Raw genomic sequence first — 15,456 nt, forward strand, 5'->3', positions numbered from 1 at the left:
CCAGAATAAATAAATAATGATTTCTGACAAGCTTCGTGACTGTTCTTTCTTAATACAGCACTAATGTAAACAGACTAAATTGTTTAATCAACATTCACAATTACATTCGCTTTCAATTTGTGAGGACTCGAATGCACTATAATAATTATAGGTGCGTTCCGTTTGACCGTAAGTGTACTGCGAAGTGGACTTCACAGGGTATTCCGTGAGATTCCAATCCGAAGGGAGCGAACATGATCAGTTCGAAGGGCACTGAGCATGGCACAGGGAATAAGGGAACATCTATACATCACTTCACAGGAGTCGCCATCCTCCTAAATAATTTCAAAGGTCATATTGTGTCCCATATGGCAGATGAATTTGGTCACTGGTTGATTCTTATCACAAACATAGATGGTCTGAAATTCATCTTAGTCAACATTTATGGATATAACATCAGTAAATAAAACCGAAACCTACTTGAACAAATTGGTTTAAAGTTAGACAATCTTAAACTAACACACTCGACTGATAACATCATCATTGGTGGCGACTTAAATCTAGTTCATGATGAATCTCTTGATAAATATCCTTGCAGATACTCTGTTAGTCATCCAAACACCATATTCACCAACTTCTGCGAAAAACAAAATTTGGTTGATGCTTGGAGACACTTAAATCCAGAAATATCGAAATACTCCTGGGTTAGTTCAATCCACAATTATAAATCCAGAATTGATCACTGGTTAATTGCAAATAATTTGCTAGTTTATAATATTAGTTCTGATATCTCTGCTGCACCACTAACAGATCATAGTGTTATTCTACTACAGATCAAACCCAATGACAACAATGTCCACTCACACACATATTGGAAATTCAATTCCAGTCTGCTGAAAAATAATGAATATTGCCAAAAAAATCAAATTATTAATTAAAGAATATGCCAATTCTAAGGAGCTAACAACTGCTACCAAAAAGTGGGAATTCCTAAAATATAAAATACACCAATTTACAATCTCATTCAGTAAAATGATTAAAAAAGATAGTGAAAAACAAGAGGTAGACATTATTAATCAGTTAAATATGTACTGCAATAGACCAAACCCAACTGAAGACGATAGACAGAAGATTTTAAGCCTCCAACCTAAACTAGATGAAATTTACAGTCGTAAGGCCCAAGGGGCATTTATTAGATCCAGAGCTAAGTGGATAGAGGAGGGGGAAAAAAAATCATCGTATTTCTGTGGTCTAGAAAGAAGAAGGCAGGAAAAAAATAGCATCAGATCCCGGATGGTTGATAATAATGAAGTCACAGATGAAAAAGTGATCTCTTCAGAAATCTGGAAATTCTATAGCCAGCTCTATAGCTCTAAATTTTCTAGCATGGACTGTGAGAATTTTTTTCAGGATATAGCAAAACATATACCAAAAATAGACGATGGCCTCAAACAAACATGTGATAATCAAATTACTATTACAGAACTAGACGCAGTAATTGGTCGTCTCTCTCCTAACAAAGCCCCTGGTTCAGATGGTCTCACAGGTGACTTTTACAGACATTTTTGGGTAGATTTAAGAGACCTGCTGCTAATAGTCTTTACTGAAATATTCGAAACATGTGTGCTTCCACCAACATTGAGACATGGAGTTATCATCTCTATCCCAAAACCTAGGAAAGATCACAGAATTATAGATAACAGAAGACCCGTTACACTCAGAAATTCAGACTACAAACTCCTAACTTATATCTTTGCTTCTCGTCTTCAAACAGGGATTTCAGATATTATATCAGATACACAGTCAGGGTTTTTAAAAGGAAGATCAATCCATAATAATATAAGACTGGTAATGGACATTATCGAGTATAGAAGCCAAATAGAGGATGATGGTTTCCTTCTCTTTCTAGACTTCTATAAAGCATTTGACTCCGTGGAGCATCTATTTATTCTCTCGGTGCTTAAACTATTTGGGTTTGGAATCAAATTTTGTGAATGGGTTGGTGGTTTATATCAAGATATTAGTAGCTGTGTCCTATTACCTAGTGGTACCACCCCAAGCTTCAAGATTAATGTGGGTATCCCTCAAGGTTGCCCCATCTCACCATACCTATTCATCTTAGCCACAGAAATGCTAGCAATCTATATTAAAAACTGTAATGATATTAAAAAACTTAATGTACTGGGCACTGACATAATAATCAGCCAACTAGCGGATGACACAACAATATTCTTAAGAGATAGATACCAAATTTCTACAATTATTTCCAAAATTGAAAAATTCTCGAAAGCTTCAGGTCTAACATTAAACTTAAAAAAATGTGAATTGCTTGCTGTACACAACACTTCACTGAAAAAAATTTGTAATATCCCTATTAAATCAGAAATCAAATACCTGGGAATTTACCTTTCCAAGGACCAAAAACAAAGCCAACTTCTGAATGTAGAAAATAAAATTAAAGAATGCAAATCAAGATTAAATAGATGGCTACAGAGGGACTTATCAATTCTAGGTCGAATTTACCTTACTAAGATGGAATGTTTATCAAGGTGTATTTACCCAGCCTATTCTAATGCCATTTCAAACAAATTGATTAAATCTATCAACCAAATCAACCTAAACTTAATTTGGAGAAACAGACCACATTATATGAAAAAAGGCAATATGGTTAAAGACACAAAGGATGGAGGACTAAAAGTTATTGATTTTGACTGCCTTAATGGAACCTTAAAAATAAATTGGTTAAAATCTTGGATCAAACACAGCAACTCATTCTGGTATTGTATACCAAAGACCTTATTCAAGAAAATTGGAGGTTTAGAATTTCTTCTTAGAGCGGACTTTAATGTTAATAAATTACCTATATCATTGTCAGAGTTTCACAAACAAATACTCTTGTATTGGAAAATGTTATACGTACATAACTTTTCACCCCATACATCTGTTCTCTGGAACAACAGGTATATTTTGCACCGTAACCGATCTCTGTTCTTTGAGGATTGGTATGTGAGAAACATATGGTCCATGGCCGACTTAATGGATACCAACGGACAATTTTTAAATTATGAACAATTTTGCATCAAACATAATTTCAAACCCTCAAAATCTGATTTTTTTACATTAAATAAAGCACTACCCCAAGCTTTTGTCCTTCTAACAAGAAGCATTTTGACATATTATACGATACAACCACAATTGGCCCCACTATCAATTCAAGGGATCTATATTCTGGATAAAAAATGCACTAACCACTTTGTTAGAAAATGTTTTATTGATTATCTTTACCCTGAAAGCCAAAATAAAAATAACATCCTACAAAAATTTGATAAAGATTCAATCATTAAACTAAGAACAATGTATTTAACTCTCCCTATACCTCCTAATGAATGAATAATATTTACCCCTCTAAAGATTTACTGAATATTCGCTTTGGTATAGAGGATAATACATGCACATTCTGTGAAAATGATGTTGAAACTACGGACCATGTGTTTTTCTCATGTAATGTGATTCAGACATTTTGGTGTGAGATATATAAATGGATTAAGCAACAGATGTCTTCATTCCCAACCTCTTTCTCTAGTGATGACATAACGTTTGGATTGATTTTGAAAAACAAGAATGATGAGCTCTGTATTAATACAATCGTATGTCTAGCTAAATTCTTCATTCACAAATGTAGAATTGTGAAATCATCTCCCAAATTTGTTGTTTTTTTAAATGAATTTAAACTATATGTGAAATCTTTAAAAATCTTGAAAGGTCCTAAAGCACAAAAAATATTTGATACCCTAAAACACTTCCCAACTGAGGTTGATAGATGAGTAATGACTGAATTCTCCCCTCATGTCATGTATGTATTATAATCTCCTTTTTTTTTTTTTTTTTTTATAAATCTTTTTTTTTTTGTTACTAAGACTATATATTTTCCTGTCTGTATTAAGAGCTGCTCCCTCAGGCTATATATTTTCTGTATCCTATTATGAAGAAACTGACTTTATGCAGCCATGTTTGTTTGTAAATCTTTATATCTTCAATAAAAAAATAAAAATAAAAAAACATCACTTCACATGAAGTGGAGAGCGATTATCCCCCAACTGTCATTGCGCGCAGCACGTCATCACCAGTCAGAACGGCCGTCTTCGCTGTCTTCGTTCATATTCATTATGGATTGTAAAAAGCTATGATAATGTAAAAGTGGCTAGAAGCAGAAGAGGCTCTGCCATTTTTCTTTATTTTACTTTATTTACCTCAGTGTTTACTATACGGCGGTGCGCAGGAAGAAGGCGCACGAGACCGCTATGCAATTATATGACCATTTATTAAAAACACATAGAGGCTATATTTTCATATTTGCATGACAGCAGGGCTTCAATTCTGTTAATAGTCAAGTAATAGCAGCAATTGTCAATTAAAGTGTATAATAAACATACGTTTTTCATTATATAGTACTCAATTATTTTTTTATTGTATAGTGTACATATTTTAAATGTGATTGTAAATAAAAATGTAAATATGAATTTAGTCTTTATATATTTATATAACCTGCGCGACCCCATCGGTGACTTTCTTTGATTACGTTTGCAGGGCGTTCCAAATGAGCGGTTATTGTCAGTGAAGTCCACTTCAACTGATATACCGTGCTCAGGGAGTAGGGAGCAGTGAACACTGCTTAGGGACCCTGTCGAATGGTACGCACCTTATGTTGCATATGAAAGACTTTTATGTCATTGCCCGCCCGCTTTAGACCGGAACTTCCGGTTCATATATCTATTTGATTTCTGGCGGTTTGTTTTGTACGTCTAAAACGCGAAAGATATGAAAGATCTTTTTATTATTTTTTTTATCGTCGAATAACCACTGATCTATAATAGAGGACATATATATATACATCAGTGCTTAGAACACTTTCGTCTGTACGATGGACGCACTAGCCACATCAATTCTAAATCGGATAATCCGGAGAATACCGAACAAAAATATTGAAAGTCTTTTGAAGAAATGGAACTGTTTATCAGCAGATCAACTGCGTGCCCTGGATTACACACGACCCAAATGGATGATAGTGGAACATATCGTCAGTTTCTGTGAGGTGAGGTAACGTTACGTTAACGTAAATCCATTAAATGTTGATATTTTTTCAACAGTTAACGTTATGTGTGAATAAACTCCGTTAAATGGCGTAACGTACTAACGTTACCACAGACCGTTTATTTGCCTTCTTTTTTACTCCTCAATTATTTTCGGTGAATGCAATATGACCTAATCCAAACACATTCGATTTAATTGAAAGCTTTAGCTTATGTTTTAACAACAACAGCAACAACAAGGCCAGAAAATGATTGTTATCCAGGATATGGTAATGGTAACTAATAGTAATTGTCTTAGTACGGTCATCCAGCAGACTTCTATATTATTTACATAGCGGTGTCTTGAAACATATCATGAATTTCTGATTAAAAAATAAGTAAATAAATAAATAAAGTAATAGGTTATGAAGCAAAACGACACTTTTGAGTTGACATTATTATTAATTTGGTTCTGGGATTCCTATCAGAACAGGCAGCGAGTTTTAGAGTAAACGTTAACTAAAATGACTGCGAAATCTCTCTCTTCCTCTCTAGGAGAACAGACTTAACCTGAAGCACATCACAACTTTGGAAATGATCTGTGAGTGAAATTGACTTTAAAAAAAAATAAAAAAAATAAAAGTCAAGATTTATAGTAATTTAAAAGTACATATCTGAATTAACCCACTGAGCTTGACATGTCTTCTCCCATTAGATCATATAGAAAACCCTAATCAAGGCACCTGGCATGCATGCCAGCTCGCAGAGGCACAGGGTAAGAGTGTTTTATTTATGCATTTCATTGTTATACTGATTTGAAGGAATGTACAGTCAGCATCGCTTGCCACATGTAAGTGTATGGTTCTTTTGACTTGTTTAGAGAAATGAATCATTATCTAAAGTTCCTTTTTGTTTTTCCACAGATGATGCAGTTTGTGTAGAGTTGACACAGTTTAAAGAGCAGTTTAAGGCACACTTGCATGGAGTCATTCGGCATGTAATAACACAACTTAATTTGGCATTTAAGCTTTCAAATCCAACTAAACTTTTTTTTTCAGTTTAAGAATTCAAAGTAACGTCACTTAGTAGTCTATTAATTCAAATCTTTACATTTTGCTTTTGAAGATTTCCATTAAGATGAAGAAACATGAGGATGAGGCTATATGGATTCGGATTGCGTGGGGAGACAACTTCAGTAAACCCAACCACCTTAAGCCAACTTATGTTGTGCACCACCTTCACACTTCCTATGTGTTTATATCCAACCTCATGGTCAAACACAAGATATTTCTTTGTCAGGTGACATTTGATGTGTATATTCTTTTGGTCTTCCTTTCCTTTTTTTAGTGTGATATGTATTTTTGTTTGTTTGTTTGTTTGTTCGAAATGTGTAGTGTATAACCAAATGTTGAGGCAACTTGATCCTCCCCACAAAAAAAAAAAAAAATGTTTTTGTTTGTTTTGTTCACTTGTTCATAGGCATTAGTAATAGCCACTAAACATGGCTATATAAAGGATGGCCACCTGAGCACCAGGAGTCTCACTGCAATGAGGGACTTACTTTTGAGACATTATCAGCAGGTAACCCATCAGGGCTCTCCAAGTGGCAAAAAATCCAAAAGTGTGCTTTACATTATAGATCATTTACCTTGTTTTTTTTTTTTTTATTATTAAAATCTAATTCAGCCTAATTAACTGCATGTGTTTGTATGTTTGCATTTTCATATTCAAGTTTTATTAAAATTAACGTGTTAGTTGTGGTGATGCACTTGTCAAGAATTATTGAATTACTATAGAATACACTACAAAGGAAAAATGTTGCGGTCCGATTGACAGGGTCCCTATGCAGTGTTCACTGCTCCCTAACCACAGAATATCCATTGAAATTTACTTTGCTAACAAAATTAACTTTGCTCATTTGGAATACACTGGAACGTCATTAAAGAAAATTAATGACAGGGTCACGCAGATTATAAAATAACATAAATATTGTCAATTATTTTACTTTTTTAATTTGTGTGTGTGTGGCTCTGTCAGTTTTTATTTTACTTTATGTACCTTAAGTAATGTTATGAAGCTGCGTGTGGGAAAGAAAGTATGAGGTGAGAACACTACAATCTGATAACAGTCTAAACATATAAATTTTGGTTACATTTATTAGATACATAATTGCTTATATATACAGTACAGACCAAAAGTTTGGACACACCTTCTCATTCAAAGAGTTTTCTTTATTTTCATGACTATGAAAATTGTAGATTCAAACTGAAGGCATCAAAACTATGAATTAACACATGTGGAATAATATATGGAATTATATACATAACAAAAAAAGTGTGAAACAACTGAAAATATGTTGTATTCTAGGTTCTTCAAAGTAGCCACCTTTTGCTTTGATTACTGCTTTGCACACTCTTGGCATTCTCTTGATGAGCTTCAAGAGGTAGTCACCTGAAATGGTCTTCCAACAGTCTTGAAGGAGTTCCCAGAGAGATGCTTAGCACTTATTGGCCCTTTTGCCTTCTGTCTGCAGTCCAGCTCACCCCTGAACCATCTCGATTGGGTTCAGGTCCGGTGACTGTGGAGGCCAGGTCATCTGGCTCAGCACCCCATCACTCTCCTTCTTGGTCAAATAGCTCTTGATGCCTTCAGCATGACTCTACAATTTTCATAGTCATGAAAATAAAGAAAACTTATTTAAAGAGAAGGTGTGTCCAAACTTTTGGTCTGTACTGTATATATGCAATATATATATATATATATATATATATATATATATATATATATAAAATTTATACGTTTAGACTGTTACCAGATTGTAGTGTTCTCGTCTCATACTTTCTTTCCCACACACAGCTTCATAACGTTACTTGAGGTAAATAAAGTAAAATAAAAACTGACAGAGCCTCAGCTGGTTTTCGCTGGTTTTACTTAGTTTCACCTATGTAACATCACCATAACCATTGATAAATACTCTTAATTTGTATAATAATAACAACATTTACTGCAACCACTTTCATTGCAGCTTTAAAAAACTTTTTCAATCACTCCATCATTAGTACTACTGGTGACACGTTGTGCAATTACAGTTGGGTGCTTTTCCTTCTCCACATCCTGTTAAGCGATGAATCAATGTTCCCTTATTCCCTATGCCTTTCGCCATGCCCTTCAAACTGAACATGTTCGCTCCTATGGGATTGAAATCTCACTTAAGATAACGGAATACAGTCAAATGGAACGTACCTCTGCTTTTTCACGGTCTCAATTTTAGTCCAAAAATAACATAATTTCCATTTATGTTGTTCTGCCTACTAGAAGATTCAAGATTTTTAATTGTCACATGCATGGTTATATGGAGAGCATATGACCAGCAGTCAAATGTAAGAACGCGGGCATACCCTGACCACATCCTAATGTGTTTTGAGTCGTCTAGTTCCAAAGATGTCAATGTCAAGAATGCATTAAAGGCAATATTGGAGAATGAAAACATTGTTAAATTTTTAATTTACTAATGAATTAGTTGTGATTTTTTTTCAAAGTAACAAAGTAAATGCTAGAAAATTTCACTTGCATAATAAACAAACTTATTTTATGTATATTTATTTATTTTCAATTTAATTATCATTTATTTATTTTGGGGGTATTTTTTTACTGATAGGTTTTTCCAAATGAACACTCAAGAATCCCACAGGAAAGAAACACCCTTTCATCCCGTATGTACATGTTTTTATTTTTGTGTATCTTACATAAGAATCAAAGCTATTGATGTGGGTAGATAGAGTATTCCAGTCAAATTTAAATACTGTTCCAAATCGGCAATAAACATTGTTTATAGCCTGTTGCCCACATTACAATTTATGAAACTTGTGTTGTGTTAGCAGACATTCTTTTTAATTTCATCATGGCTATGCGTTGCTATTGTGAAAGCATTGAGTAAATAGATGTGATATAACTTAACTATAATTAATCTATGTAGTTTTGTTGGCCTTTTCTTATATTTTTTACAGATCCCTGTATTGGAAAGGAACACGGTGACCATGAAGAGATGAGACATCAGATGTCCTGTGAGGCATTTGGACACAGTCCTTCACCTAAGCTAGAAACAGCAGTGTATAGAGTGAGTGTAAACCGGTGATCTCACATAACCACCTTTAGATTGAATATCAGTAATTTATTTGTTATATAAAATACATATATTTCATTTCAACTAGCCACAACAACAAGCCTCTTGAAATTCATAAATGAGCTTTACGGATCCTCTGTTTTCTCCTAGCTTGAGACAAGGTACAGGGGAAATGGCAACAACACCCTTAGTGACAGAGAGGAGTTCTTCAGAGGGGTGGTCAGGTTCTCAAGCAGCAGTCTGCTAGATTCCTTGCGCCACTGTGTTGCTTCAGGTGAGAGTTGACAAACCTTTCACTTGACACAAGTCAATATTGTCTGAAATACCCTACGCTTACCACTCTGGCTGTCAGCTTTTGTTTTTTGCTTCACTGCAGTTAATAAAGTATTTTGTTTTCTTTTGGCAGGCATGGCTGAAGGTCCAGTAACTCCACTATTGTCAGCCATCATTCAGAGAGGAAGGAATTATTTTGTGATCACAGACAAAAGCCCTGGTGTTTCCAGCCAAGCATCAGCACAGAGAGCCTGATCACAACAGACATTATAGAGAAAGATCAATTCACCCAGGATGTGCATACATGAGAATATATATTTTGCATCCTGCAAACCATAAAAAACAGAGTAGTCATGTTTCTAGTCTATCAGTAAGAGGACATGTCTGAGACTGCTGTAATGATCAGTGATTCAGCAAAGAGAGACAAAATGTTTTTACAGTTAACATTGGTAATACAGCAAGTATTATTTTTTAGCATAATTGGAGCATGGTTTAAATAAAGGTTTTGATATAAGAATGTTTTCCACCGAATTTTTTGTATACGTCTAAACAACTTTCTTGCATTATGCAACCAGGCAATATTGCATGACAGGATTCAATAATAAATGTTTACAATGGAAATTCAAATTTGATTCACACTTGCTATTTTGTAACTATGAATCCTTATCCTAATACCACATTTTTGGCTAAAATGAAATTGGTAACATCAAAGAAAAACAAATCTGAGCGCCTCTAACACTGAACATTTGCTTTTGTTCTATAAAAGTAAACGTGTTGAAAATACACTAAATCTGTATATCAACAGAATTTCCAGGACATTTTGTTAGACGGCACCAATTAATGGAGTGAAATACTTTGAGGAATAGAAACGCTACTTAAATCCAAAAATTTATTATCAACATAATTCAAATAAATACTATAAGATTTTCATAATTTGTAAATATATCAATACATGTGAGAACAAGGTCTGTTTTGAGGACAAGTACAACTGAGAAAAGATGCATGTCAAGTTTGATTTCTTTTGAATATTGGACTCCAGCTCCATATCCCGTCAGAAGTTGAGTTTTGTCCGGTATCCGAAACCATTCAGCAGAGCTTTGTCTGAAACCAAAATCAGTTAACCGCAAATCTTACCTGATATCTAAAATCAATAATGCTGTCTATTTTGTATACAACTGTAACCAAGTCTTCTATCAGCCTGAGAGGCTGACTGATAAAGGGAAGAAAAGAGAAAGCTGCTCTGACACAATCTGTATTGTATGAAGGGCTATATTTATAAAAGGTGACTTGACTTGAAAGCAGGATTTAAGGATTAATATTAGTTGCATAGGCATATATTTTAACACTCAGACTAGCACATCACTCTGACGCATAGGTGGAGGGTGAACCAACTCCAGGGTAATAACCCTGAAAGGAGAGGATGAAGTGGATGCCATGATCAGATCATGTCCTTCCTTCTCTATATTAATTATTTCATTAATATTTTGTATGACTATTAATCAAGTTATTAATCAGTATTTAACCTCCAATATTGTTTGATGATTTAACTAAATAAGTAAAAGCCATCTATACTTGTATAGATAGAGAATGCATATATATATCCTTTTAGAAGTGCTATGAGTTAAGAGTGACAGGCATGAGGGTATTCCTTCTCCTAGGATCACAAGGCCAGGCTAAAAGGATCAGGATGACCTATCATCTACGTGCACTACGAGAGACGAAGAGAACTGTGACATTTAGAGATGTATACTAGACATTAAGAATCCTGTTCTATCCTGTATTTCTATTCTTTAAGATTAATGTCTCCTTGTTATGTGTTTGTATCCAACCGTAATGATAAGACACTTGCCAGTGCTAGAAAACCTTGAAATTTAGATAAGGGGTCTTTGTTTATGTGTGTGTCAGCACCTATGCTCTGTGAGAAGACCATTTTCTGCTAAGACCCTTACCTGAGATGAGGTGTTTTCTTTGCCATTGCTGATGCCTGCTACAATCATTGGAGATATGCTTGGGATGTGTATGTCCATATGTGGAGACTGTCTAAGTTTATCTAGGTTTTGGAACCAATCAGATTTCTGCTGGCCAGCGCTTTGATGCAATTAGTATCTGTCTGGAGTATAATTGTTGGTGATTTTTAGTTGTACGCAGAGCGGCTTCTGCTTATGAAACTGTAAATTATTTTCTTCAAGTAAAATTATTATTCATTGAACGCATCTCTGACTCCTGGTCTTCATTGCAACACACCTGGTCCTTGAAATATAACTGTTATTCCCCTACAACTTGCATCACAAACCCATAATCTTAGGCAAGTACCAGATGGGTGTCATGTCATAAAATATTTTAATATGACTGAAACTGTATTTAATGTGATTACAATTTAATTTTAAAAATGAAAGATTGTAAGTTACACTTTTATTTCTGCATGCGAAAACTCCAGTGTTTCAGGATGACTCAGCTGAAAGTCTCAATTGGCTGTGGCATTTACACAAACCACAGCACTGGGCCAGATAACCTGGCAGCATCACTGCATAGAATTGACATAGACGTATACATTTCTTGATGCAGCAGCAGATTTCTCTGGATTCTTTTGTCAATTAAATAAAAGTTAAAGAAATTTAGCAAATCTCAGATTTTTGATTTTTATTGCATTTTACAAAACAGCTTTTACTGATTTGGGGTTATAAAAGAAATAAATTTGATGTCCTCCAGTAAATTCATGAATGTAACTGTTTGACATTGCCTCTTTTGCCTATTTTCTCTTCCAGGAACATGATTTTATGAAAAAATAAATACAATTTCATAATTCGTAGTTTTATAACCTAGATGTCTTCTTTCTTCTTCTCTTTTTACACTATCTTCTCAACTCCTTTTACAAAGAGCTTATGTAGATCAGTGCCTCTAAGAATATGATCACCGAGCCATTTTGTCCACAGAATGGCCATATGCTCCTTCCATGATATAATCACTTCACATACTGCACAGAAAATCAGATAGTGCACGCGAGTCTGACAAGTTGTTTTGAGTGGTCAGAAATGTGCATACCACAATCCAGTTTGTGAAACCTAGCCTTTGCTTGTAAGAGGACATTAGCCAAAGGAGAGCTTACAGCAGCTTCATCATCTCAGGTCAATGTCTACTTTGCTGAAATTGTCTCAAGTCCTTAACTCTTTTTAAGGGTGCAGCCTCTATTACCATAAATCCCAACTCGGTGTGAGGTTTTGTTTCACAAAACAAGATGCATTGCCAGTATGAACCGATACAGCAGTTGGAGAATGGAGCGCGTTGTTTGACCTTGAAATGCATCCCCACTATTACTAAATCAAGCTTGACTGCTTTTCCCTGTGTTCACTCAGTACATTCTCAAACATTACTAACAGACAACCATCAAGTTCAATAAACAGACTCCACTAATTTCAGTGGGGGGAGTACTGCTTTTATGTGTTTGTGAATGTGCTCGAGGCTAATGATTAAAGAAAATTTTAAACTAATAGGCCATCCCTCTGAATCAGACTCCCTCTGAATTTCCCAAACCTGTCCCCTGGATGTGTGTGGAAAATAATTACCTCTGAGAGATTAGTGCTCTTACAATGACTCTTTCTATTAAAGTCAAGTCAAGTCACCTTTATTTATATAGCGCTTTAAACAAAATACATTGCGTCAAAGCAACTGAACAACATTCATTAGGAAAACAGTGTGTCAATAATGCAAAAGGATAGTTAAAGGCAGTTCATCATTGAATTCAGTGATGTCATCTCTGTTCAGTTAAATAGTGTCTGTGCATTTATTTGCAATCAAGTCAACGATATCGCTGTAGATGAAGTGACCCCAACTAAGCAAGCCAGAGGCGACAGCGGCAAGGAACCAAAACTCCATCGGTGACAGAATGGAGAAAAAAACCTTGGGAGAAACCAGACTCAGCTGGTGGGCTAGTTCTCTTCTGACCAGATGAAACCAGTAGTTCAATTCCAGGCTGCAGCAAAGTTAGATTGTGCAGAAGAATCATCTGTTTCCTGTGGTCTTGTCCTGATGCTCCTCTGAGACAAGGTCTTTACAGGGGATCTGTATCTGGGGCTCTAGTTGTCCTGGTCTCCGCTGTCTTTCAGGGCAGTAGAGGTCCTTGGTGCTGATCCACCATCTGGTCTGGATACGTGCTGGATCCGGGTGACTGCAGTGACCCTCTGATCTGGATACAGACTGGATCTGGTGGCTATGGTGACCTCGGAATAAGAGAGAAACAGACAAATATTAGCGTAGATGCCATTCTTCTAATGATGTAGCAAGTACATAGGGTGTTATGGGAAGTGTTCCCGGTTCCGGTTTACCTAATTAATGCAGCCTAAAAATCCTTTAACAGTTTGGATATTAAAATAATATTAGTATGTTATGTTTAAGCCAGGTTAAAGAGATGGGTCTTTAATCTAGATATAAACAGCAAGAGTGTGTCTGCCTCCCGAACAATGTTAGGTAGGTTATTCCAGAGTTTAGGCGCCAAATAGGAAAAGGATCTGCTGCCCGTAGGTGATTTTGATATTCTAGGTATTAACAAATTGCCTGAGTTTTGAGAACGTAGCGGACATAGAGGATTATAATGTAAAAGGAGCTCATTCAAATACTGCAGTGCTAAACCATTCATTGCTTTATAAGTAATAAGCAATATTTTAAAATCTATACGATGTTTGATAGGGAGCCAGTGCAGTGTTGACAGGACCCGGTCCTCAATAACCTTGAGGTCATAAATGCATGAATTAACATTTCTGCATTTGACATTGAGAGCATAGGCCGAAATTTAGATATATTTTTGAGATGGAAAAATGCAGTTTTACAAATGCTAAAAACGTGGCTTTCTAAGGAAAGATTGCGATCAAATAGCACACCTAGGTTCCTAACTGATGACGAAGAATTGACAGAGCAACCATCAAGTCTTAAACAGAGAGTGGAAGGTAATGGAGCCTTTTCATGACAGCATCATTGAATGTTTCGCTGAAACATTGAAAGGAGAACGGCATGCATCTCAATGATCATTTCACTGGTGGTATCTGCTTACAGACAAGCAGAGCTTATTTAGGATGAGGGATTGTCCTGAAGGACAAATATTCAGAGGGGATAGCATTTTGCACCCACAATGCTGTAAAAACAGATTTCACATGTCCTTCCTGTTCATCTATAGAAATCATGAAAATATATACTAGATTTTATGTCAATAATGAAACAGGTTTTTAACTTGTGTGTGAATAATCACAATATGGTATATATATTTTTCACATTATGATTCACTTTTGTTGCAGTTTCTACTTTGAACCTTTGAACAGCCTTTCAGAATATTTTGTTTTTGATTGCTTATAGGAGGAAATATTCTAGAATCTTTAGTTCATTTTAGTGATGTTGCTCACTTAGTGCACTCTGAGGCTGGGTTACGGCAGGAAGGGCATCCTGCGAGAAATGTGCAAAAACTGGTTGTGCGGATCGCTCCGCTGTGGCGACCCCTGATAAAAGGAGCAAGCGAGAAAAGATGGAAGAGAGAGAGTGGCGTTGCTCACTTCTGTTGTATACTTTATATGTTGGGCTTTATTATTGTATGTTATCAGCAACTTGTGATTGCTAGGGGTTGCTCAATTGGACCCTTTCCACAGACTGCAATTATGTGTTTCAATCAAATTATATTACCTGCATATCTATACAAAATACAAAATAAAAATAAAAACCTTGTTAATTGCTACTGCTGTGGGAGTGACGGTAAATTTCACATCGCTCTCTCTTCTGCATTGTTCTCTTTTCTGCATATATCTCTCTATTTTTTCCTCTTTTTGAAAGTCATGAAAACACTATTATGGAGTTTTTATTTTGTTTTATAAGCAAATGGTAATTCAAGAAGATATACCTTATGTAGTGTCCCGTTCACTGCTATAGAATTTACCCAACTATGACAACTTTCCTCCTGAGAAACCCAGAATCACTAGAAATCAACCTTCAGAGTGTAGGCAAGAGTGAAGCTTTGAGGCAGTGACATCTTAT

General features: G+C 35.5%; 1 protein-coding gene across 1 annotated transcript; it reads left to right on the forward strand.

Moving 5' to 3' along the window:
- Positions 1–4,710: 4,710 nt before the first annotated feature.
- Positions 4,711–9,958, forward strand: LOC113077688 (centromere protein N). The gene is made up of 10 exons (XM_026250014.1): positions 4,711–5,071; positions 5,604–5,649; positions 5,764–5,823; positions 5,972–6,045; positions 6,174–6,347; positions 6,528–6,629; positions 8,707–8,761; positions 9,056–9,165; positions 9,322–9,445; positions 9,578–9,958. The coding sequence occupies exons 1-10, from the start codon at positions 4,901–4,903 to the stop codon at positions 9,697–9,699; spliced, it is 1,038 nt and encodes a 345-aa protein (XP_026105799.1). The 5' UTR covers positions 4,711–4,900; the 3' UTR covers positions 9,700–9,958.
- The last annotated feature ends 5,498 nt before the right edge of the window (positions 9,959–15,456 follow it).

The sequence above is a fragment of the Carassius auratus genome, unplaced genomic scaffold, assembly GCF_003368295.1.
Source record: "Carassius auratus strain Wakin unplaced genomic scaffold, ASM336829v1 scaf_tig00023173, whole genome shotgun sequence".
Lineage (NCBI taxonomy): Eukaryota > Metazoa > Chordata > Actinopteri > Cypriniformes > Cyprinidae > Carassius > Carassius auratus.

What these genes read in the sequence shown, in the direction of transcription:
- LOC113077688 (XM_026250014.1), top strand. Translation starts at nt 4,901, where the DNA reads ATGGACGCACTAGCCACATCAATTCTAAATCGGATAATCCGGAGAATA. An exon ending in CCAGCTCGCAGAGGCACAGG is followed by an intron (nt 5,824 to 5,971) that starts GTAAGAGTGTTT and finishes GTTTTTCCACAG; the next exon opens with ATGATGCAGTTTGTGTAGAG. An exon ending in TAGAAACAGCAGTGTATAGA is followed by an intron (nt 9,166 to 9,321) that starts GTGAGTGTAAAC and finishes GTTTTCTCCTAG; the next exon opens with CTTGAGACAAGGTACAGGGG.